The sequence below is a fragment of the Phocoena phocoena genome, chromosome 7 (genome assembly GCF_963924675.1).
Source record: "Phocoena phocoena chromosome 7, mPhoPho1.1, whole genome shotgun sequence".
Classification (NCBI taxonomy): domain Eukaryota; kingdom Metazoa; phylum Chordata; class Mammalia; order Artiodactyla; family Phocoenidae; genus Phocoena; species Phocoena phocoena.
The window spans coordinates 71,942,657-71,967,381 of NC_089225.1; the positions used below are offsets into that span (position 1 = coordinate 71,942,657).

The 24,725-nt window shown below is 38.9% G+C and overlaps 1 protein-coding gene across 1 annotated transcript in view; it reads right to left on the bottom strand.

Moving 5' to 3' along the window:
* Window positions 1-3,843: 3,843 nt before the first annotated feature.
* Window positions 3,844-24,725, bottom strand: part of STAT4 (signal transducer and activator of transcription 4) — an 83,110-nt gene continuing 62,228 nt past the window's right edge. Inside the window, exons 14-23 of the mRNA XM_065880470.1 lie at window positions 15,362-15,445; window positions 13,746-13,844; window positions 11,226-11,361; window positions 9,629-9,678; window positions 9,299-9,393; window positions 8,043-8,179; window positions 7,518-7,709; window positions 5,974-6,040; window positions 4,939-5,047; window positions 3,844-3,902 (exon numbers count right to left, since the gene is read on the bottom strand). Of these exons, the coding sequence (XP_065736542.1) occupies window positions 3,876-3,902; window positions 4,939-5,047; window positions 5,974-6,040; window positions 7,518-7,709; window positions 8,043-8,179; window positions 9,299-9,393; window positions 9,629-9,678; window positions 11,226-11,361; window positions 13,746-13,844; window positions 15,362-15,445 (996 nt within the window). The 3' untranslated portion in view covers window positions 3,844-3,875. The remainder of the gene's footprint in view (window positions 3,903-4,938; window positions 5,048-5,973; window positions 6,041-7,517; window positions 7,710-8,042; window positions 8,180-9,298; window positions 9,394-9,628; window positions 9,679-11,225; window positions 11,362-13,745; window positions 13,845-15,361; window positions 15,446-24,725) is intronic.

Consider the following 24,725-nt stretch of genomic DNA (forward strand, 5'->3'; position numbering starts at 1 on the left):
TAAAAGTAGTTCAGTCTTGTGTATATTCTGGAAGAAGAGAAGCTATTGTTGGGGAGAAGTGTTGAGAAATGAGTTGAAGACTAAATAATATATGACTTTGGAAAGATCTGTTGAGAATCAGAGTTTTCATCCAGAGGTGGGATTCTTAACTATTTTTTGTGCCATGGACCCCTTCGGCAGTCTGATGAACCTACGAGCTCTTTCAAAGATTAATTTTTTTGTTGAATAAAATAAAATGCATAAGATTAAATAGGAAACCAATTACACTGAAATACAGAGATCAAAATAGTAAAACCAACTTTGTGGTAGAGTAATATAAGTGCTTCTTTATTAATGGCATGAAGTGAGATCTAGCAGTGGGTCGGATGAATGCAATTTCAAAGCCGTGCTTAGCATAAGCAATATTTTGAGATAAGTGTAACAACTGTGATGTGACAAAAACGTGGTGTGGTTTACGGTTTCTTACCTTTATTCCTAATTGAAGGAAACTCTAAGTTTCAGTTAGAAGTTTGTGAAAATAAAGCTTTAACTTCTGCCATTCAAACTCATGACTCTCCAGAATTCTGTCCACATACCCCAGCTAAGAAGTGCCAATCCACAGCACCATGAGCCCTTTGAAGATTTTAAGCAGGGAGTAAAATGATCCTATTTATTTTAAATAGAGCCTTCTGTCTACATAAGAGGCCACATGGAATAGTTTGCTGTATTTACTCTAAGGATATTGTGGAGAATGTCCTTCATCATGTTTTCAGAGTGTCCTCTTTGTGAGGACTCTGGTGGAAATGTTCTATGTCTTACAGTGGTGGTTACACAACTGTATGGGTTTGTTGGAAAAGGATGAATTTTATTATGTGTAAATTATGCTTCAATAAGCCAGACTTTTAGAAGTGCAGTCAAATCAATCAATGTTCACGGACAACTTGAAAAAAAGGAAAACTTGTCTGTCAGAAATTGGAATGTGTGCACAGCAAGACCAGTTTGCCCAGTTCGGACTATAATTTCCTGCTGTTGGAACACAGCACTAGGATGTTTTGACCCCTAATTCTCTTCCTGCTACTGCAGGGAGTACATAGGCCTCCTGAACCATTTGAGGTACAGAAAACTCCCTCAGCTTTGCCACAAGTATCCTCCCTGTTCCTGGTTCTTTGGGGAGCCTTCCTTGTTACCTTATGACTTTGAGGAAATCCACTGGCAGCTGCCTTCTTTCACCACTTATTCCAGATAAAGACATTGATATTCAGTACAATTGGTCAAAGTGAGTCTTTACGTTAAAAAGAATTTGAAAAGGAATTAGCAAAATGGGCATCTGTGATTGGTCTTGGATGGTTGGAGGGAGAAGTGAAAAGGTGATTAATATTTTGAAAATAAATTTCCATTTTGCTTCATTAAATGCTGCTTATTTGCTATTAGTTGGCAGAAAAAAAATATTCTGGGGTAGGATTTGGTGGAAATGTGGTCTAAATTCCCTTCCCATCGTATTTCCATCTCATGCAGCACACCTTATCCTGATCTAAACAGGTATCCCCAAGAATCTCCTGACAAAATCCCATTACCCCCACAAAGATGGTTTCTGGAATGCAAGACTCACACTGCTGGAAATAACTCTTTACCCTGGGATCAAGAACTTGATTTTGATTTTCTGAATCTAAATAAAACATAGCCGCTTACTGAACTCTTACTCTTACTGAGGCCTCTGCCTCTATTATAGGGAGTAAACTACAAATGTCCTTGTACTGTCTACCTCCAAATAACAAAGATGGCTGAGATCACATATATGAAACCTTGACATTCTTCTGTCAGGCTCTATATTTACAAGCTTTTCAAAATTCTTCTGAAATAAGTGAGAGTCCATCATACTTTTAATATTTTCCAGGGAATAAAAAGCTTCTGCAGGATTTCCCTGGTGGCACAGTGGCTAAGAATCCACCTACCAATGCAGGGGACATGGGTTCGAGCCTGGTCCAGGAAGATCCCACATGCTGTGGAGCAACTAAGCCCGTGCACCACAACTACTGAACCCACATGCCTAGAGCCCGTGCTCCGCAACAAGAGAAGCCACCGCAGTGAGAAGCCCGCACACCCGGACAAAAAGCAGCCCCCACTTGACGCAACTAGAGAAAACCCATGCGCAACGAAGACCCAACACAGCCAAAAATAAAAAAATAAAAAAAGGTTTCTGCAACATTTTTTGGTATCTAAATCCAATTGTTCGTGAGTATTTGCTGGGAGGAAATTACCTCCTTAAACCAAGTTTAAAATTATTGCTTCGGCTGCCAATTCATATATTTGAATTTCAAGAAAATTGGGCTGATGAAGAGAAGTGGAGACTGGGAAAATGCACCTTGAGTTAGCCTGTGGTCCTACATTGAACAGACACCTTCACCCAAAGAATACTGTCAAGAGCTTGCAAAGGAGTAAGGGAATTGGCCTTGGGACAGCTGCAGAGTTTGTCCCATAGGAACAATCTAGGATCATGTGGGTGGGTATAAAGGATGAGATGGATAGGATGGAATCTCTCTAAGGGAGAAGGCAGGTTACATTAAAAGCTTTTTTTTTTTTTTTCTTTGAAATCTTTTCCATCAAACATTAGCTTCTCCTTGTTTGACCTACCTGGAAGATGGGAAATGGATTAAAGAAGTTAGTGAGGAACACCTCACAGTTAGTGAGGAACACCTCACAGGGGACTGCCATCTCTGACTCTGCAGTCAGGGCTTACCTTGGACACCAGCCTCAGGACATTTTGTGGCTGGTCATGGCAGATGCCTCAGCATCATGACTTCCTCACCTGGCTCAGCAGCTTCTTTAGGGCCTGGAGACATGGAGAGCTCCCCAGGGCTTGGGCACTGAGAGATCCCACACTATTACTAAGGGCAGCAGCTGTTCAATGGCACCACTAAGCATTCAGTCTGGGCAAGGGAAGGATCAAAGTAGACCTGCAGCCCGTATACATGTATTGCCATTCGGTAAACCACCTCCCCTCCTGCATCACCAGGGATGGAACTTCTCATCCTAAATTCCTTTCCCCTGGCTCAGGTTGGATTCATGGGACCAGAGACTCTTAGAGCTGGAAAGGACCATAGCCCACCTAGCCCAACCTCTTCTAGAGAGGAAGAACACACAAGCCAGGGATCAAATCACTCACCCAAGGCCAGTGTTGTTATCTTCCTCCAGGTACTCATTTCATGAGATTTTTACCCATGTGTCTGCTTTTAGTGCGGTTTGCCTGAGGTACCACCAGGAATGACTCTGGATCTCTCTCCCTAATAGGAGAGGTGTCCCTGGCCGTGGTACCAGCAGCTGTGAATTCTGAAGTTAGGACAATGTTGACATAACAACCAAGAGGCTTCCTGATTCACCCCTGGACACACACCGTGTGAATTGCTGCTGTTAATGCCCTGTCATTACTTCCATCTTGAATCTAATGTGATGACTCTTACTTGCTAGAACTCAGGACATTAGCTTATTAGGCTTTTCCATCAGGCCATCCTGATGGTTTCTGAGTAATGTACATGTGACTTTGTTATTTTTGACCTGTTGTGAAATCTTAACACTTAAACCTGCTAGAGCCAAAATCATAAGTAACACAAGAGAAACAGAATCAGAAATGAAACAAATACATACAAATGAGTCTTTTGTTAATATTATATTAACATTGGTTTCTTAAAGTGTTTTATCTGAAGCTTTGGTTTTTAGCATTTCAATCATGACATTCCCATTTGGGGGTGTCATACCAGTGAGAGGAAAGCTTCGAACTTAACCATTTCCTGGAAATCGGTATATACAAAGCTGAAGAAACAAGATGTGATTGTTGGCAAAGATCAGTCTTTAAACTTTTTCATTTGCTTCCTTCTTTGGGGTGTCAAGAGCTTATCGTGTCATTCAGCAGAATAGGGAGACTTCATCTAAAATTGGAAAATGAAAATGACCTTTGAGCAAACTACTGTTTTGCAAGTAAGTCACCATTTCTTAGGTAAACATTCTCTTGTCTACTAAATACATACTTTACTTCATAATCTTTCTACCAATTAACTACTAAGTACAGTACTTACAAAAGTAACTAAGGTTGATCAATCTAAAATAAAACAAACTTTAAAATAAATAAAAACGATTTTAAGGAGGCCTATTCAACCCATAAAAACGTAATGAAGAAATGGGTGTAAAATGTAGCAAAAGTCCTCTTACAACTAAATGATCTGAGGACAATTAACGTTGGAATAAGTTTTTCTATCCCTGGAAATCTTCAAGAGAAGGACTAAAAACCACTTGATTTACAGCCAGACACTAATCTCTTGGAGCTCAGGGTCCCTCCAAGAATCTATTATTCTGATGTACATGCATCCTAATGTAATTGGGGTTTTGAACTGTTTGACAATATTGGGGACTAATACTAGATAGAATGCATCCTAAAGCACATAGTAGCATATAAGATTATGACTCAGTTCTCAAAGGAGTATTATTATACTGCTCTTGATTGTTCGTATACTACTTGAAGAAGCTCCCAGGATAGGACCAATAATCAAGAAAAATTGGAATTTGTGGTGCTTGAATTGCTAAAATAAAATATTAAACTAGACTTGCATATAATGACATATAAGTATTGTCTGCGACAGTGGGGAGAGTGGTGGAGATTGGTGGGGCTGATGGTGGAAGTAGGGATGAAGTGTACTTGAGTAGGAGGATACAGAGATATTTTGCCCTTGGATGGCTTTTGATGGAAAGACCTAAAAGCAGTTCAAGTCAGTGTAGGTATCTGCTTCCAATGCCCCTAACATCAGCAACACGCAGGACCATACAGACGTACACCCCTTGTGTTATGCTCATGGATTTGTTCCAACAAATGTGTTTTCTCACTGCAGATCTTCACCCCTCGTTGATTCACACACCACCTTCGCTTCCTCAGAAATGCCCTTGACAGCAATGGAAAGAAAGGGGACATACCGCAGTTTCAATTGTTGTGGGACTCAGGTTTTCTCTCAGCACTGCGTACACACTTGGTGACATGGGAAGAAGGTCTGTTGGAGAATGTGTCTCCGTTGAATCACTTCGGCTTAAAGAGATGACAGGGTAAATATGGAAAGGGATTAAAAATAATAGCTTGTAGTGACTTACTGTGTTAGGAACTGTTAGGGCTCAGGGCAGGCCACTCCAAAATGTGCCTCAGTGGCATATCGATTATTTTGAATTAAATGACTTAAGTTACTTAAGAAAGAACCAATGCAGGAGGGACACTCTGACCCTCCTCTTTGCCTCCCCGAAAGCAGGAAATAAATCTCTTCCGTGAGAGGCGCCCTCCTTGCATCTGGAGGTGGAAGAACATCCTTCTTGCCAGAGACAGGGGATTCATTCGGGGCTGAGAAGCCTGTACAAATGAAGCTTGTTACTTCTTTAATTTAATACCTCAGGCCCAAACTCTGTTTAGATTCTTCACGACTTAAGCACCCAAAGCCTAAGTATCTTTTTCCTGTCGATTCCTCACAAATTTATTGACCTTTTGCCCAAAAAAGAATAAAAGCTGCCTGTTTTGGCCATTTCTTCAGTCATTTCTATGAGACTTCTATGCACACGACTTAAAATTTGTTCCTTTTATCCTGTAAATCTACCTTGTGTCAATTTTATTATTAGTCCAGCCATAAGAACTGGAAGGGGTAGAGGGGGAAATTTCCATCTCCCCAACAGAACTCATTTCTAGGACTTCATCTATTTGTGACACTGAGGTGCCTAATTCATCATTTGAAATCAGAGCCTTCAGCCTGCTATGGAACATAAGGCATATAAAAGGGCAACTTTAGAATTCCTTCGTGATGGGCTTCGTGGTGCATCCTGAAGACTAGCTTTATGTGTTAAAGGTAATGGGACATTGAGCATTAAACTGCTTTATTCTCCGTTATATGTACCCTGCGCTACTCTTAAATTTCCAGCTTTTTTTGGATAAGTTCAATAAGAACTATTTTACATGTGACTAAGATTACTTACATTGTTGAGATGGGGATAAATACAGAAGGGACATAACCTTTGTCTCCCCTTTCTGTTGGTCTTGAAACTGGAAAAGAAAGGTATGTTGGGGGAAAATGTTATTATTATTGATAAAATTAGAAAAAAAAGTCTAAAAAAGTATAAGTGATACTAAAAAGAAGAGATAATACAATTGTCTAGTGATTCACAAATTTTTTTAGTTGAATAGATGAAACAGCATTTTAGATGAGCATAAAATGTGCAAGAAGAGAGAAACAAATCTCTTGGCAGGCCTAACCTGACTTTACATATTAATGCTCTAAACTGTGTGAGAAAAATTGGGAATCAACTGTATTACCTGTCTTCCATGTTACATTTAAGTTTAATTATAAGGACAGATTTATTCATGGATTGGGGATTTATAGTAACGCAATTCTTTTCATTAAAACTGACACCAATCGTAATCTTATAATTACACAAAGTTTTGAGGCACAGACACCAGTGTTACTAAAAGCACTGCTGCGCTGTAGTAACAGTCATGTTCAAACCTCACCTTGGAAACCCCCCCAGATTTCTCTGGTATACTATGTTGAACTTGTGTGTGATCCAATAGTAAGGACCAGCTGTAATTTTTCAGCTGTAATTTGTTGCATTGACATTTGTTATTTCATTCAGTCAGATGTAGAAACACTTAAAAGCCACACGTTTTTGTGGTGGTTGTTGTCTTTTGTTTGCTTCAGAGGGGGATGAAGGAGGGTGGCAGCAAGTCACCACCTGTGAGTGACAGCTGTACGATATTCCACATGGTGATGCTCATGTATTTAGTTGCTACAGATGAAATATTGTAATGGATTGTATATACTTCGATTTAAAGAAACAGAATAGTGAACTTATATTACAATTATATAGCTATTTCATGAATGTTCTTTTCATGTATTCAACAAATATTTACCAAATACCTGTTTGGGCCAGGTATCATTTTAGACCCTTAGGATACAACAGAAAAGGCAGGTATGTCAAGACTTGTTATTGATAGGCTGCGAGGAAGGGTATGAAGCACAGACCCCCTTGTCCCCTCCCTGGTAAATGAACAATACTTTCTGAGTTGTGAGACTACAGTAAGTAAAAAATATAAAGCTTATCAACCCTGAGTTTCTTTTGTAAAAAACAGCCTTGCCTAACTTTTAACAGCTTTCTAATCATTACCTCCTCTTTCTTTTCCTCTCCCCAGGCATAGAGGTGAAGTTAGTGCCACTCCTATTAGAAAGGAGAAAACTGAAACTCTACCAGTGGCTGAGAGGCTCCCATGGCCATGGTGAAGTCCGTCTACAGCTACTGATTACTAAGTGCTCTGCTAGCTGGACAGCCCCAGCTGTTCCTTTTCGGGAACGGCTGACACACCACTTCATTTCTAAGGCTTCATTTCTAAGGCTTTGACCTCCACATACCTCATAGATCTTATAACGATAAAAGTCAACATAAAGGGAAGAACTTCATTTACTTTACTCCAATCTGAGATTATTTTCCAAAATCTTAAGAAGCAAAGCAAACGGAAAGAACCTAACCTTCACATGGCTGGCAGCTGTAGTGTTTACCGAAGGCTTTGTCTTTGGGAATATCAGGATAGAGGTACTTCAGAGGGTTTTCAGGAATGTTTTCAGCCATAATAACCTTGTAGTCTCGAAGGATGTCAGCAAATGGCAGAGCAGACAACCGGCCTTTGTTGTAGGGCTCTACAGAGTGGAATCTCACTTCTCCTGGAAAAAGAGAAAACAGAGAGAATATTCAGGTTCCTGCAGGCATTCTTTGTGGCCATTCTTCCTACCCACATTATGTTCATGTCACTTGTTGTAAAACAATGCCAGCCCTTCTCTGCATGTGGACAGTACAGATTGCCACGTGATACAGGACACCCACATAGGCTGTGAGAAATTCATGCTACCCTTCTCTGAAACAACTGTAACAACTAATATTCAAGCCCACTGAACACATAAAAGACAGAACAGCAAGCCACACACTTCTGAAGATGGAAAGACCAGTAACCAAACACAATACTAATTTCACATGAATAAATAATAGTGAGCATGTACCATTTTCAGAATGGTCCACCCAGGTGAAAGTTATTCCTCCAAGGTGGCTTTCACTGAATCTTAACAAAAAGGTTCCCGGCATTTTATCCTTTAGCAAGAGTCGTTCCTTCTCTTTGCTAACAAAGCCCATGACATACCTAAAAATAGAATATGCATAGTTTTATCTGATCAAAGACTATAATTTATTGCATTTGCATTTATTGCTTTCACAAAGAACAGACCTGAATTTGTTGTGATATAATCAAAAGTCAGTAGTGCCTGAATACTCTTATACAGATTAAAGTAAATATTAATACTCTATAAAGTATGAGAAACTGCAACTACTTTCCACACTATGACACTAGATATGCTTAAAAAGGAAAGAAAAGAAAAAGGGACTACTATAAATAATGCAGTTATGAACACTGGGGTGATGTGTCTTTTCAAATTAGAGTTTTTATCTTTTCTGGATATATGCCCAGGAGTGGGATTGCTGGATCATATGGTAACTCTTTTTTTTTTAAAGAACCTCTGTACTGTTCTCCATAGTGGCTGCACCAATTTACATTCCTACCAATAGTGTACAAGGGTTCCCGTTTCTCCACACCCTCTCCAGCATTTATTATTAATGTTCATAGCAGCCCTATTTACAACAGGCAAGGTATGGAAGCAACCTAAGTGTCCATCAACTGATAATTGGCTTAAGAAGATGTAGTATAAATACACAATGGAAGCTTAGCCATAAAAAAGAATGAAATATTGCCATTTGCAGCAACATAGATGGACCTAGGGGATACCATACTAAGTGAAGTCAGACAGAGAAAGACAAATATTATATGATATCACTAATATGTGGAATCTAAAAAATAATGCGAATGAATTTATTTACAAAACAGAAACAGACTCTCAGACATAGAAAACAAACTAATGATTACCAAAGGGGAATGGGGGTTGGAGGGAGGGATAAATTAGGATTTATGTTGGGATTAACATATACACACTACTGTATATAAAATAGATAACCAACAAGGACCTACTGTATAGCACAGGAAACTATACGCAATGCTTTTTAATAACCTATAAGGTAAAAGGATCTAAAAAGGAATATTATATACACATATATATGTATGTATAACTGAATCACTGTGCTGTACACCTGAAACTAACACAATATTGTAAATCAACTAAACTTCAGTGTTTTTAAAAAGGGAAAAAAATTGACAGCATAAACATAAGAACCTAATGAGTTCATATAGAAAATATAGGCTGTAACTCACCCATCAATCCAAAGGGGAAGAATGTGTTTCTTAATTAGGTCTAATATTGCTTCAAGCCATGTCCAAAAGGTAAATGATTTACCAGGTAAGTGCTCCTATTGGAATAAACAAACATGTTAGGACAATGATTATTTCAATAGTAATGTTAGTATGGTAATTCAAGTTCCTTTTTTCAATGAAATATTTCCTTCAAATGAAAAAACAGTTTCGAGTTTCTTCTTAAAATAACCTTATCCAGGAAATCCTCAAAATCCCAAATTATAATATGGAGGCTTAAAAAGGAATACTAAACAAAAATCTAAATGATGCTACCCCTCCCCCTGTTTGTACCTTGCAGAACTTGGCCCACGTGAGATGACCATCACTGTAGCTAGACTGGACTAAAATGAAAGAAAAGAATGAGATTTTTATTAAACAATTAGACTCCTCAATTTGGTGCTCAATTTAGATCTCTCCCCCCGACCACTGATAAGCATTTCCTAAGCACCTGCTATGGGTTTACAGTGTATTTAATGCTAGAAACAGTAAAAATAAAAGATATCATGAAATTTTTTTATCTAGGAAAGAATTCTTTTCAATGGAGGAGCTAAAGATAGCCTTAGGAAGTGGGTGGGTGTCTAGAACAAGACCTCCATGAATGGATAGGATATAAATTGTCAGAGGAGAAGGAAGAGGCCACTCCAGTAGCAAGAATAATGTAGGATGAGGCGTAGTGGATATGAACACAGCTTATATAGGAGAAAGTAAGTACAGCGTAATGTTGGTAAATAAACATTATAAAATAAATTCGTGAAAGCCAGAATGCCAGAAGTCTTGAATATTGTCGTGAAAAGAATGAACTAGAGATCCACTTGGCAATAAGGAACCACTGACTGTTTTGATCCAGCCCAACGAAAAAAGAGGTTCTATCTAAAATTTAAGGAAATTATGAGAAAAATTTGATGAAGACCCGAAAGGATATGGCTGCTATTTATACTGTATATATTTAAAAGGTTTATTCACTCATTAACAAATATTTATTGAATGCCTACTATTGTGGTTTATGAATTAAATAAGGCTCAAAAAGGATATTTACATTAAGTAAATTTTGTAATATTTCCAATTTATTTAAACACTAATTGATCAGATAGTAAGTACAAGGGCGACCCAGCATCACTTGTAAGTCAAATTTAACCAAATCACACATGATTCTACTACTGCTGCTCAAATTCACCTTTGGCTCTGCTTTAACTAGAAATGTATACAAATTCAATTTTAACTCTTTTCTTGGTGCCAAATGTGTTCACTCCATACTTGTCAAAATATACACATCTTTTAAAATTCTTTTATAAAAAGCTTACACTGTAGTCACTACATGGAGCACCAGTGACTATTTTGCAAACTTTAGAAATATCGGTCAAAACGGAAATTTTCTCGATATGAAGAATTAAGTATTACCTGGATAGTTTTAAATTTATAATAAATTTCCTGATCCTGGGATCAGCTGTTTTCCAGTTGGTTAATGACCATTGCAATATTAATATGAAGATCAAGGCACCATTAAGGCTTCACAGTACATTCAGTGGAAATGGCATAAGAACACCCTGGAGGCTGGAGTGTGGAGTGGAAAGGAAGGGGCTTTACAACTTGACAGCCCTGGCCTGCATCTTGGCTCTAGTATGTACTAGCTGTGGCAAGTCACTTAACCTCTGAACTTAAGTATCCCCATGTATAAAATGGATAGAATGAAGAATTATCCTCAATATTCTGCCTTACGGAAATTTTGTGAGAAAGATACTATAGCATTTAGCCCTATGCCCAGCGATGTAGTAGGCACTCAATAAATTGTGATGATCATTATTATTATTAATAGTAACATCACCCTCATTCTTTAGAACGGTTGAGTACCAAAAACAGGGGCAAGTCCTCCACATCTACCAGATCTTACCTGTAAGTTTTTCGACCAGCATATTGAGTTGATCTGAGTTCAGGCCTCGGCCAACATATGATGAAAACTGCCAGCTCATCACTTCCAGGAGTTGACTCAAAGTGGCAGATGGAGGGTTATTAAAGAAAACCAAGTTCTGAAACAGAGTTGTAGTGATGATTATATGTTTTAATCACATTGAACACACTGTAGTTCAACACATAGGATTCCTGATTTAAACTCCTTAGGCCAGCCTAAGTTAATAGTACAGAACTATTGTCTCATCTCTATTGTGCTTTTATAGTAAGACTGATTTTGCCTTTTCCTAAAGAATCCCTTGTTCTTTGAGTCTAATATGATATATGGCTCTATCTTATCCTTGAAAGAATCACTGTGTAGCTCTTTAACTTTCCCTAGACTATAGTCTATCAACCAAGTACTGACAACACACTGTTCAACAAGTTAGACAAATACTCTCTTCTGAAATAATATTAATCTTAAACAAGACCTATATCATGTTATTTAATTGGTTTATCATGGATTGGTACAAGTTATACCTTGACCAGACAAAGCATCCCAAAGCAGAAAGACAGTTAAGTCCCAGGCTAAGGAAGGGGACCCTACAATATGAATCATAATTAACCTGGGACTCCTGTTTTATGGATAGGACTATAGTCTTTTCTTATTTTGCTCTAGACAAGAGGATCTTTGGTATGATCAACTGCAAGTAAGATTGTTTGTACCAGAAAATGGGTCAACAGTGGTGGAACAGAAGGCTTCACCTCAGATTACTGGAAAGCAGAAGGTGTTAAAGCCGAGAAAGATGTTTTAAGAAAGGAAGGGTGGGGGGAGGAATTAAGAAATCCATTGCAGTATGGGGAGAAGGCCTTTGGCGAACCTGAACTAAGCTGGGCAGCAAGAAAAGGAACCAATTCAAGAGACTTCAGAAGGTGGCAATAAAAGAGGACACAGCATCAAAGAAGGAGTGAGAAATAGGTAGGAGAGGAATGGAGAGAAAGAATTTCTAGAGGGGCAGTTTTCCTTGAACCTAAGGATTATGTCTGGACAAATGACCAAAAAGCATAGAACATAATCAAGGTCTAGGAGCTTAGGTTTTGAAGCAGAATAGAGTTAGGAAGAGAAACCAGAGTTCCTTGTTCTGCTGAACTCTGTATGTAGGCTGTGCATTTATGTGTTAGGAGCTGTATATGAAATACATCTCCAGATTCCTCATCCAAGACTAGAGCAGAATCTGAGACGGTTAGTGTGACAACTTTGGTGGCTTTCTTATAGAAGAAGGATGCTGAAGAAAGCTAAGTGTAGCAGCACTGCACTCTGAGGCTGGAGGACAGAGTATCCCATCTTCCTTCCTATATCCTGGAATTGGATGAAAAGCTCCAAATGTGTAGCTCCTAATGGGGAATGACGTTAAATCTCAGAAGTGTTGGCTGTTCTTGGCTTTACAGACCAGGTAACTTTTCTAGTGAGTTCTGTTCTCACTGCAGGCCGAGAGGAAGTAAGGCACAGGGCACTCTGTACAGCGTTCCTCTCTGCAGTTAATCTCCCTCAGAGGCCGGGGCACCAGAAGATGAGAAGGAACAGGGCTGAGTCATTTTCCATGCTGTTTCCTTATTAGGCACATTAAAACAAAAGGGAAGGAACTTGAAGCTGACTCATCATGACTATTCCTATTGCTAGGACCTGAGGTAAAAGAATTCTTCCCTTTGGAAGAAACACTTGCTTTGAATCAAGAAGAAATATTTACATCTGACCTATTTTCTCTAGACCTTGGTGGTTTCCAGGACAACACACTGGGGTTTTGTAAGAGGGAGCAAGGGGAAATGCTGACTCATCTTTTTTGCCACACCCTTCCTTGGCCTTCTTTTAAGAAGAGCTTCTATTCTCTGCTTGCTTTGAAACTTGAGGCCAATTTTTCTTCCATATCTTAAATAACCACCAGATGGCATTAAAACCCAATTTGAGCCTAGAATGGAATAAATCTATAATCAACTTGAAAATTTGTATAGTGTCGTTAGGCGAGATTGATGAATATTCTAGTCACTTATTTGAAACCAATTCTCTACCTTTGTGGAAGAGCCTGTGTGGATAAGGTGTGGCCAGAAGTAGTTGAGGAGGTAAACACAACAGTCGGACATCAAATTCTGGAGAGAGGAGTCTCCCCAGAGCCTAGTTAACAGAGCCACAGGATGGCCCTAGAACTCTCTGTGATGTACAGAGTTGGGAGCTGACCAGACTGTCAGAAATAAAGAATACCTGTCTGTCACTTCTGCTAGCCAGAACTCTCTCAGGGTCCAAGTACATCAGAACATATTACTTTAAATATGACATGAGGGAGGAATCATACAACTGAATATATTGGAATTTTGGAATAAACAATCCACAAAGACATGTCAAAATTTATACACACACACACACACACATACACACACACACATCTTTTGGGACAGATGGGTTTTGTTAACAATAAAAAAAATCAAATAGAATTAAAGGAGGAGAAACAGGAATAGAAAGAGACTGTACCTGGGAATCATTGGTTGACACGTTGTACCAAATGATGGATGCCCAAGCGTTAGGTAACTGACTGACATTGGAAATCATCACCACAGGTAATGAGCAGGTCTGGTTAAAAAGAAAAATAGCACAGTTATTACAGGTAGTAGTACCTTACACTGATTTTACACTTGGCCCTCTTCCCTAAAGGGTCATCTCAAGCCAACCCCACTCCTCCAAGGCAGTGGTGTCTATACTGCCTTGGTCACTAAAATGATTCATGAAGGCACTGGAACCTTCTGAGCATATATGAGTCAAGGTACAGGGAGGAAAGGAGCTATACAAATAGGAATCCTTTCAGAGTGCTTGGTCAGTCAGCTCCAATATCTTCCTTGACATTGTGGAGGTATTTTTACTTTCTTATGTCATGTACTGCCTAAAATGTAACTAATTAGAGCTTGTATTGACTTAGCAAATTTCCTCTTAATAAATTATATTAAGAATCTAATTTAAAACTTATCTCTGGAACGGATTAATATATTCAAATTATGATCTAACATCTAATTAATGTCAGTATCAGATATGGGAGTTTTAATTGTAGAAGATGGAGAGGCAAGCGATCTTGGAAAACAAAGCATTATGGGAGATAGAGCTGCCTCATCTGTTGTCATGGCACCCAACTTAGTACTTTCGTGCTGAAGTTTTCAACCTTACAGAATAAACAGGCTTCACAGACTAGTGTGGGACTCTAACCAACTTACATTAGTCCCTTCCCATTAACGGAGGTTAGTTAGGTTGCTTGTAGACAGTGAAATACCCACCTGCGGAACTTAATAGCTCATGGAAACAGACATTTAAGGAAAAGAGATGAGGAAAGAATCCATGGAAAATTTTATAAACATGTTTACATTCGTTAAGATAAAAGAGCAAAGGCAGAACTCTAAAAAAACATATCCTACAAATAGGACCATATTCAATCATGTGAAATTGCGTTTGTTCATTCATGCACTCATTCATTTATTCAACAAATGTTGAGCATCTATTATGTGCTAGGCATCGTGCTAGGCACAGGTAATGGAGGGATAAAGGTGTAATGTCCTGCCTTCAAGAGCTCATTGTCAATCATGTTCAACTTAATCCCCAGTTTCCTTATTCCTTCTTTGAGTTCAATAGTAACAGTTACAAGAGGATCAAAACAATGTACCGTTAATGTTCCTATCATTGGTCTTTGCTCATTATACTATAAAAACCTTTCTTCTGAGGGATTTTTACGTACACGTTAAAATTTTGAAAATATATCATACATGACATGGTTCAAGTATACTTATTTCTCTTTAGGCTTTCCTCTGAGTATCCATGACTCAGGGAATCCCAGAAAACAAACAGACAAAAAAACAGTCTGGGCAACAAATTATTCAATAAGTCTTGAATTATAATGACTGTGAGATTTTATCATTTATATTTAACCAGAATAATATATGTTGACGAATCAGTGAATATTTGACATACTGATTTCCTAAATTAAAACAAAAATGATGAATAAGGAATGTACTAAAACCTAGAAAATACTGAGCTTTCATCTTCAAATGATGACCAATTCCTGAAAATGTTACTAGTAAATAGTAGATATTCCTTGAAATACCTACCTCCAAATCTATGGTGAGGCCGTAGAGGCAGATCTGTGTCTCAAATGTTATGGAATGAAGCTCCTCAGTCACCATGTGACAGCCCTAAGGGGAGAAAGAAATTGCTATCTTACAAATACATAGTTGTTATCTATTATTAGGCATGCTTTTATAAACATTAGTAAATTCTTAAAGTAAATACCCTCAAACACCTCCTATTATGGAACATTCCTTCTTATTATTTAAAAGGTTATTTAAAGTATATACAGAGTTTGAGAAATCTTCATTTCCACAAACAGAATGATTTTAAGTCTCCAAAACAATATAATTTCTAGTTTTTACAATTCCAGTATATTTTCATCAGTTGAATTCAGAGAAGTTTTTCCTTATTTTTAATTTTGGAAGTTAGCCCTTTTGACTTACCAACCATTAATAAAAGCAAGCCATATGTGTGTAGCTATAAAAGAAACAAGTCAATGTCATAATGGATTTGTTTTTTTTAAAAAAGCAAGATTTCCTTCTGGTTAAACACGGTAGGTGTAAAACGTGTACTTTCCCCAGCTCCTTCCAGAAACTTCGGTAAAGTAATAGCTAGGGTTTTATTTACTTTCCAGGAAAATAAAGCTGTAATCTAGGTCTCAAAATGAGAGGTAGGGGAGTGTGGAGCGAGGGTGGCAGTAGGGGTAGTGTGTCTCAGAACCAGGGGTTGGAAACACTGGGCCCCCTGAGTCTGGAGTGAGGGCTGAACAGGAGGAGCAGTTACTAGCCCCAGCCCTTTGCAACGAGGTTCCCAACATTCCCCGACACTGGTGGGAGACAGGAAGTTTACTCTCTGGAGCGGATGTATCAGAGGAACTAGAGAGGCTCTCTGCATTTTGGATACAAGGCCAAGATGAGGGCAGGGTGAGGTACTGTGCGGGAGGATCCTGCCAAATCTAGGGGAAGCCCATGCCCCTGTCCCTGCTTGACACCTCCAGGAGAGATATCCGGGAGATAACCAGACCAAGGGAGAAACAACTTACAGATACTACCTTTAGGGACCCCCCAGTGAGACAGCCAGGTCCTAATAATCACTCTTAAGTCTAAATCCCTACCATGCACACAGAACTTCCAGTTTTTTAGTGCTCTTAAACAGTAAACTAATGGTCATCCAACATTTGACAAAGCCTCTCACATGAAATGCAGATACAAAAATCAACAACCAAGAACTCAGAAAAAAAGAGAGAATGCAAAAAGCAAACGAAAAGTTTAAAAAAACTATAATAAAAAATATTATAATAAAAAAAGTATATCAGGCTCAGTTTTATACATTAGCTCAACAAATAAATGGCATAGGAAAGGGGCAAATCAACCACTGTAATGGGTGAACATTGCTTGGATACTGATTTGTACAAACCAGCTGTAAGAAGATCTTTTCAAGATAGTGGAGAAATTTGAACAAATAATGGAGTTTTATTAAGGAAAGATTTTAAGTAAATGCTATTTTCGTTTTTTTTTGTGATAAGTGTATTGTGGTTAGGTTTTTAAAAAATTTTATCTTCTAGATAAGAGATACCTACCAAAATATCAATGAGTAAGATGCTATACTATCTGGAATTTAAGTACTCCAGGAAAAATGTGTGTGTTTATGGGGAAAATAGATTAACTAAGACAGGGAAAATGTTAATTATTGTTGAAGCTGGGTGATGTAAAAATGAAGGTTCATTGTATTTCTCTATATACTTTAGTATATAGTTGTATATACATATACATTTTGTTCATTAAAAAGTTCTTAAAGATGTTTAAAAGACTTCAGATGTTACATCCTTACAGATGTAACCAATACATTACATCCATGAAAGGAGAATAGTATACTACCAAAAGGAACATTCAGAAAAGAATGATGAACAATTAAAAATATAATAAGAGAAATAGACAAAACAATAGAAGAGCTGAAAGTAGGGCTGAGGAAATGTCCCAGAAAGTAAAAACAAAAAAACAAAAAACCCCCAAAGAAATAAAAAATAGGACAGAAAAGATAACAAATAAAGAATAACAAACTCAAAACAACAAACAGAAGTTCCAGAAAGAGAACAGAGGAAATGGAGTAGAGGAACTATCAAAGGCATAACCCAATGGTAACTCTTATACATTCTAATGGGAGTTGGTACAATCACTTTTTGAGAATAATGTCTCAATACCTAATAAAGTAGGAGATGCACTCATTCCCCAGGATGATCGTGAGAGTAAGTTTATAAAAACCAGAAAACAAAAAAACAAAACACGATTGTGCAACAGGATCAGAGGGGCAATCGGCCCAGATTGGAGCAAGAGATGGAGGGTTCCCAGAGGGATGTTGCCAAAAAGAAAGAAAAAGACAGAAATTCAGATGGACTTGTATGACTATATTTTAAGGACCTTTCAAGTTCTGAAGGAAAGTTTGGGGCTACATTAGTAACAGTTACATAAAATAAACTGATTAAATAAAAAATCTGAGGCAACTAATAAATCCAGGGAAAACTAAAATAATACAAGAATGGAAATACAATCATACTATGTTATATGGTTCAGCTGTTAACAATTTTTATATAATCATAGTAATGTAAACACTGAATATATTAACTAACCAAAACACAGTATATGATAATATTGTGAAGATGGGTGAAATTAATATGTATGAAGAGCTGGTATAAGAGAGCCATAGCTTAATTTAAAATGGGTAACCATCAAGGTACTACTGTATAGCGCAGCGAACTCTGCTCAAAATTATGTAACAACTAAATGGGAAAAGAACTTGAGAAAGAATAGATGCATTTATATGTATAACTGAATCACTTTGCTGTACACCCGAAACTAACACAACATTGTTAATCAACTATTCTCCAATGTAAAATAAAAAGTTTAAAAAGAGAGAGAGAGCCACAGCTTAATCTTTTATAGAAATAATTCAGGAGTTAAGTGTATAAAATAAAAAAATCAGGAAGTAACAGTATGATATTAGCATGATATTTATAGCTCAAAAAATGGTCATCTCTGGGGAGTGGGTTTGGAGTGGGAAGGAGTGGGACAGAAATTGCTGTTTTTCCATGATGAAATCTGACAGCAACTTGCTATGTGCCCAGGACCAGCAGTACTGTCATCATCTAAAAGCTTGTTAGAAAAACAGGATTTCTGGCCTCATCCCAGGCCTACTGAACCAGATTCTGCATTTTAACAAAAACCCCGGGTGGAATTTATGAGGCAGTTATTCTCAATGCGATGTATCCACATTGTGTTTCGTCTCAAAAGGGATGTGGAAAATTTACAGATGATACAGAAAGCCAAAACGATTTTAAAAATAAGCCCTGGGGGAACATATGAACAGAAGTGGAATTATCTAGGTTAGAAAAGTCAGTGTGCAGTTGGGGGTGGCTGAGTCAGCCCTGAGGGAAAGGGACATCTACCGCTGAATATATGTTGATAATAAGCTGGAATCCATCGGCATTAAATTTCAAAAAATAAAAATAGTTCTAATATGATGATATGAAAAACAACTACATGGGGGAAGACTTTGGTGATAATGAGGCACATTAAAATAGAATTTGTTCCTGAGAAGGAAATAGAAAATTAAAAACTCCTCTCTCTCTTGGGTTAGATCATTGTGGTACCTTATTCTGCCTGGAGTAACTTAGACTGACCTGGTGAGATTGCTTCTTACTGGATTAGTAGAAAGTTATGATCCTGAAAATTCCTCTTGAAAATTCCCTTAGACCACCCCTAAAATTACTCCAAACACGCCAAACAGCCAGCCCCCTCCCCTGACATCCCCTTACATGTTGAAATAAATAAATTGCTCTTCCTTTGATTGAGCATGACGTGAAGTAGTTGGCTATGTTCAGGCACCAAGGTGAACAAAAACCACATTTTTTTAAACAACAGAAAAATCCCACTGCCCTACGGGGAGGAAGTGTTTACGCTATGCAAAGCACTGAGACAAATGAAGAATCCACAAGTCCACGTTCACTAACGGGGTGGGGGGTGGGGGGTGCTCCCATTCTCACTGAGTTCAGTGGCGGACGGGACACGAGCCTGGGCAGCACATTTAGAAGCCTGAGGCAAGCACACAGATGGAGACCACATACCGTATGTCTAACTATTTAGCTGTTACAAAGCAAGTGATCAAACTGTTAAAATATGGTCTCGTCTCCTGCCTTGACAGCTAAGCTTTCACCTGACCTAACTGGCCAGGTTTTAACTCCTCAAAGTGCCACAAACATGCTGGCCTGGGGAGAGCGTGGCCATCCTGGACCGTGGCCCATCCCCCTCTCTTCCACCTCTGGGAGGGGCTTTCTTGGACTAGTGTGGCCCCTAGGTCTCTCCTTGTGCCTAGCAATGTTTGCATTGATGGTGTCATCTGTGCTTGAAAGAGCATACCTGGGGAAGAGGTCTGTACAAGCCCTGGAAGTGGGCTTGAGGTCTTTGGGGCTGGGAATTCTGCAGCTGGGAATTCTGGGTGAGCACATAGCCTCGACCGCTCAGACATCTTTCTCTGTAGGGAGGGCCACAGCTGGAGGGCAGCCAAAGGGAGCCTTCTGAGTCCTATCCCTCCCCCATTCTAGCCTCTATTGTTTAATTTATATGATTAAATGTGTACATATATATATAAGATAATTCATTATGGATAATTCCCTCAGATATTTGGGTTATGGCAGTTGTGTGCTCACTGTCCAAATGGCAGGACTCCACAGACAGAGCAATGACACACGGGGTTGTCCATTAACTTTGGAAGAAGACTTTGTACGTTAAATATTACTTTATTAAACTGTAATGTGGGTGGTGAGAGGTTTTCTCAGTGATTCAAACTAATTTCTAATGTTTACTTAAAACCCCTGATGCAACTGTGAGGCACATTTAGAATGAAATCCAACAAGGAAGCTGACGGACAATACACATGACTGGAGACAAGCAGTTCTGACAGAAGAGAGTGTCATTAATTTTCAAAGCTTGAATGGCATCAATCACAGTCTTTATTATTTTATCAGAGCAGTCCAAGCCAGAGACACTATTCAATCTCACGTTCCCAGAGTCCATTCCTTACACGCTGGCAAAATATCATAGATAAGATGTACCATTAATGTCTGTATTAAAGCCATTTTAACCATCTGAGATGGTTAGAGATTTAAAATATCCATATTTATGATATTTATATTATATGACATTGATATTATAACTGGATTGACTGTATTGTACCCACTGGATAATCTGCTAAGGAATTGGAAAACTGGCTGAACAACCTGACCAGGGCTCTGCCTGGAAAAAAATACACAAACTGATGAAAGGTAGGTATAGATGTCACCATATTCTTTTATGTTACCTCTGCTCAGTGTCTAACAGCACACCCTGAAAACCTAGAATATGTTAACGAGTGGCTATGGCTTTTGGATTTTGACTTGAAAGACAACCTCTGTTAAGAAAATATGACTGGGATAAGGATGATTTTCATCTAAATTTCTTGCTCGTCTTTTCTATTTTTTAGTATTTTTTTAATTGAAGTGTAGCTAATTTACAATGTTGTGTTAGTTTCTGGTGTATAGCAAAGTGATCCAGTAATACATATATATACATATTCTCTTTCATATTCTTTTCCATTATGGTTTATTACAAGATATTGAATACAGTTTCCTATGCTATACAGTAGGACCTTATTGTTTATCTTGCTCGTCTCTTAACAAGCCATACTCTATGATAATGCCGCACATGGAAAACTATGTGGAATAGAAAACGACTGCAATAATCCATTTGCTTAATGAGTATTTGTTGAGTCCCTGTCATGTGGAGACCACTGGCCTAGATGCTGGGAAACAGTAAGAGGGGAAATAATGGTACAGTCACATGAGAGACAGACCTTAGTCACAGAATCATAGGAAATGAATGTAAAGTGACAACAAATTATCAGCCCATAATGTAAGGGGATTGTATGGAGGGTGTTGCAGAAAAAGTCTACATTTTTAGTGTTATTCTGGTACCAATGTTTGTCTTAAGAAAGCATTGCAACTACTTAAACTAGTTCAGAAGGAAATCAACTTCCTGTGAAAATGCTCAAGCTAGTTGGAGTGTGAGTGGTGGCTCTGTGTTTGAGAACACTGAACCTTGAAAGAACATTTGTCTGGCTATTTTGTTAAACGAAACTCAAGTCACCCAGGCTTTACTAATAGCTTCTTTGTGTTTCATGACTTTCCACCACATAAACAAAATTACTTAACACCTCAGTCTGTGACTAAAACTGTCATTTATCAGTTAAAGCCTACTGACAGAGCAAACTCGAGACACTGCAATTCCAGCCTCCCTGTTCAAACAATTTCTGCACTTCAACAATCACTCTCTAGCTGGCTCTAAGGACGTCTGGGAAAGGTTGCTTCCTGGGAATCTGTAGATAGCGTGTCTACAGATTCCTCATTTCCAAGCAGATTCTCAAAATCAAATTCATTTTGAAAAAAATGACCCTACCCTCTGTTGTACTTCTGAGGATTACAGAATCTCAGTCAAAGGAACTTAGAGATTGACTAGTCCAACAGTTTTCAAATCTTTTTGAACCCTGGAACATGTTCTTAAAAGTAAATTTCCCACCTGAGTCCCAATCTGTAAAATATTTAAAATAGAGCTGACTGATTGAAACAGGGGTGGGGGACCCAGAGCTCCACCCTTCACCAGCCCCCAACCAAGGAGGTGGCGCCATTGTTCTCCCTGGCCTTCTGGGGACAACATGAGTCTAGGGCAACGTCAACATCCTCCCTTCACCCAATGCTACAGCCAGGCGCCCATGCACATCCTGACAGGTCACCTCTTCCTGGCTAATCTCAGAGTCAAACAGACAAGGGGTGCTGCAATTCTAAGGAGGTTTGGATTGGCAATCCTGGGGAAACTGTCATGGTGTGTCTGTGATCATTTAATGAGTATTCAGTCTAAGCTCTCACAACCACAAACATAGAACTGAGGGACCCTAAGCTGTGGGGTGTGGTGATGCGGTAGGCAGCAGGTAGATGTGCAGTCCTGTAAAAGGGGCCTATATATGGGGTGGTCTGAGGTTGCATGGACCTGGAGCCAGAAAGCCATGCTCACTGGCCCTTGAAAGGGAATGTTTCCAGCAGAGCACCTAGCAGGTGGGCAGAAGAGGAAGGATAAGGATTAGTGGTTTATCCTAGGCCAGGTACCACCTTTAGAGCCATTTCCCCACCTGCTCTTTATAGAGGGGGCAGCCTGGAGGGCTGATCAGGAAGCCCATGGCAGACAGCCGCACAGCACACGGCAATTGACTCTCACACACGCCATCTCGTGTGGTCCTCACAACAGCTCTATGAAGTGCAGGTTAACATGAAACTTTATAGTTAAGGAGTTAGTGAGGTAAAACAGCTAGCGCAAGGTCAGCTGCCTGTAAGAGGCAGAGCTGTGGGCAGTGCTGTTTCCACCACCGCACCGATGCACGCAGGAGATAAGGGAGAAGTCAACGTTTTCTCAGGAAGCATTAGTTTAAATTCCTTCTACCCTTCGTAAGGATTCCAGTGCGAGGTAACTATGTGATTTCTGAGCAGGTGGGTAAAGTGAGGACAACGACAGCAGCAGCTGGAACAGAGAGGAAAGGATGAGATGCTGTTCGCAAACCTGCAAAGATCTCCCTTATCGGTGCTTTGTGACCACCTAGAGGGGTGGGAATGGGAGGGTGGGAGGGAGGGAGATGCAAGAGGGAAGAGATATTGGGACATATGTATATGTATAACTGATTCACTTTGTTATAAAGCAGAAACTAACACACCATTGTAAAGCAATTATACTCCAATAAAGATGTAAAAAACAAAAAACAAAAAACATTCAGATTGAGCTGCCAGACCATAACAAATTTCTCCCACAAGTTATTTGCCTCATGTATTTCATTTAAAGAAAAATTAGGTACTACTAGGCAACAATAAAAGTACAGAAGCATAAACTTATATATCGTTTAAATTTTCTTTTCAAAGAATCAGAAAAATAAATTTCATACCATAAACCTAAAAAAAAAAGAAAAAAAAAATCTCCCTTATAGGAATCTCAGCAAATGGCGGGCTGGGATGAGATAAAGGGGCAGCAGAGGTCAAAGAGGAGGGCCAACTAGGGCAGCCTCTCCAAGGGAAGGTTTCATGACTACAGAGGGAGCATAGCACAGCGGCCAAGAGCATGGACATGGGAGCCAGACTGCTATGGTTTGAATCATCTTTGCTGTACCACTCTGTGCCTCAGTTTCCCTAGCCAAAATAAGTATGACACTAACGGTATCTACTTCATAGACTTCTGCAAGAGCTACGTAAATCAATGCCAGTGAAGCTCTTAGACAGTGCCCGATATATAGTAAATGCCGCACGAGGATTTGTCCAATAAGTTCTTATCAGGCTGTGAACTCCTGCTTCAGGTGCTCACAGATAAGCGATAAGCGACAGCTACTGTTTGAAATTCGAAAATGAGGTTATAACATCCTAGCTTCCTGTTCTCCCTAAAGTTTGGTTACTTCAATCCCTGGCCCCATTAATTTATGAAGCCCATGTTAACATCAGATCTTCCCCCACTCTTTCCTGACTTTCCTTTCGTCACCCCTACTGCCTAGCCAAGCCCCTGATTCCCCAGGCTCATCCTTCTGAGTCCACGTCATATATTGTGTGACTTTTCAATTGTTCCTGTAGCTCGTAAAATAGCATTCAAGTCTGTGGTTTGTTTTAAATGTACGTAGGAGTCATATTAAAATTCTGTCAACAGGGGGAGCTCAAAGAATAGCTTAAAATAAAATTATCCAGCTCCAGAAAACTTGGAAAAAAAAGAAAAGGAAGAAATAAAATCATTCTGATATAACCATATGATTTTGTTATTAATCAGAAAATGAGAGGAAATAAATTCAAAGAGAGATAAGTAGGCAGTTGTTTTTCTATAGTAGAAGATGATTTACTTAGATTTCTGTCTCTAGAGAAACCCAAGTAAAGATTTCGATTTTACATTCACAAAGATGACAAGGTACTAAAAGAGTTCAGGGATTTAGATTTATTCCCATTTGATTTGTTTTCCTTAAGAAGAGTTTAGAAGCATTGTGCTCAGTCTATTCAGACTTAGTAAATACTATTCAGGGAGGTCACTGCATGAAATATTGTTTGCAACTCTGGCCAAAATTCCAGGGATAATCAAGAAATGGGCTTTTATTTATAACGAGCTAATGTTTCAACTAGGAAGTTTGGAAAACCTTTATGGATTTCTATAAGGTGAGAAGAATAACTCCTACTTGTTTGGTTTATTAGAATATCCTTAAACTCAAAAGCTTTGCTCCTGTGATATCTGGGCTGAGAAACCTGTCTGATGCTCTGCCCTAAGCCAAGGTTCTACCCTGGGAGGAAAGCTTAGCTCATCCTCGGTG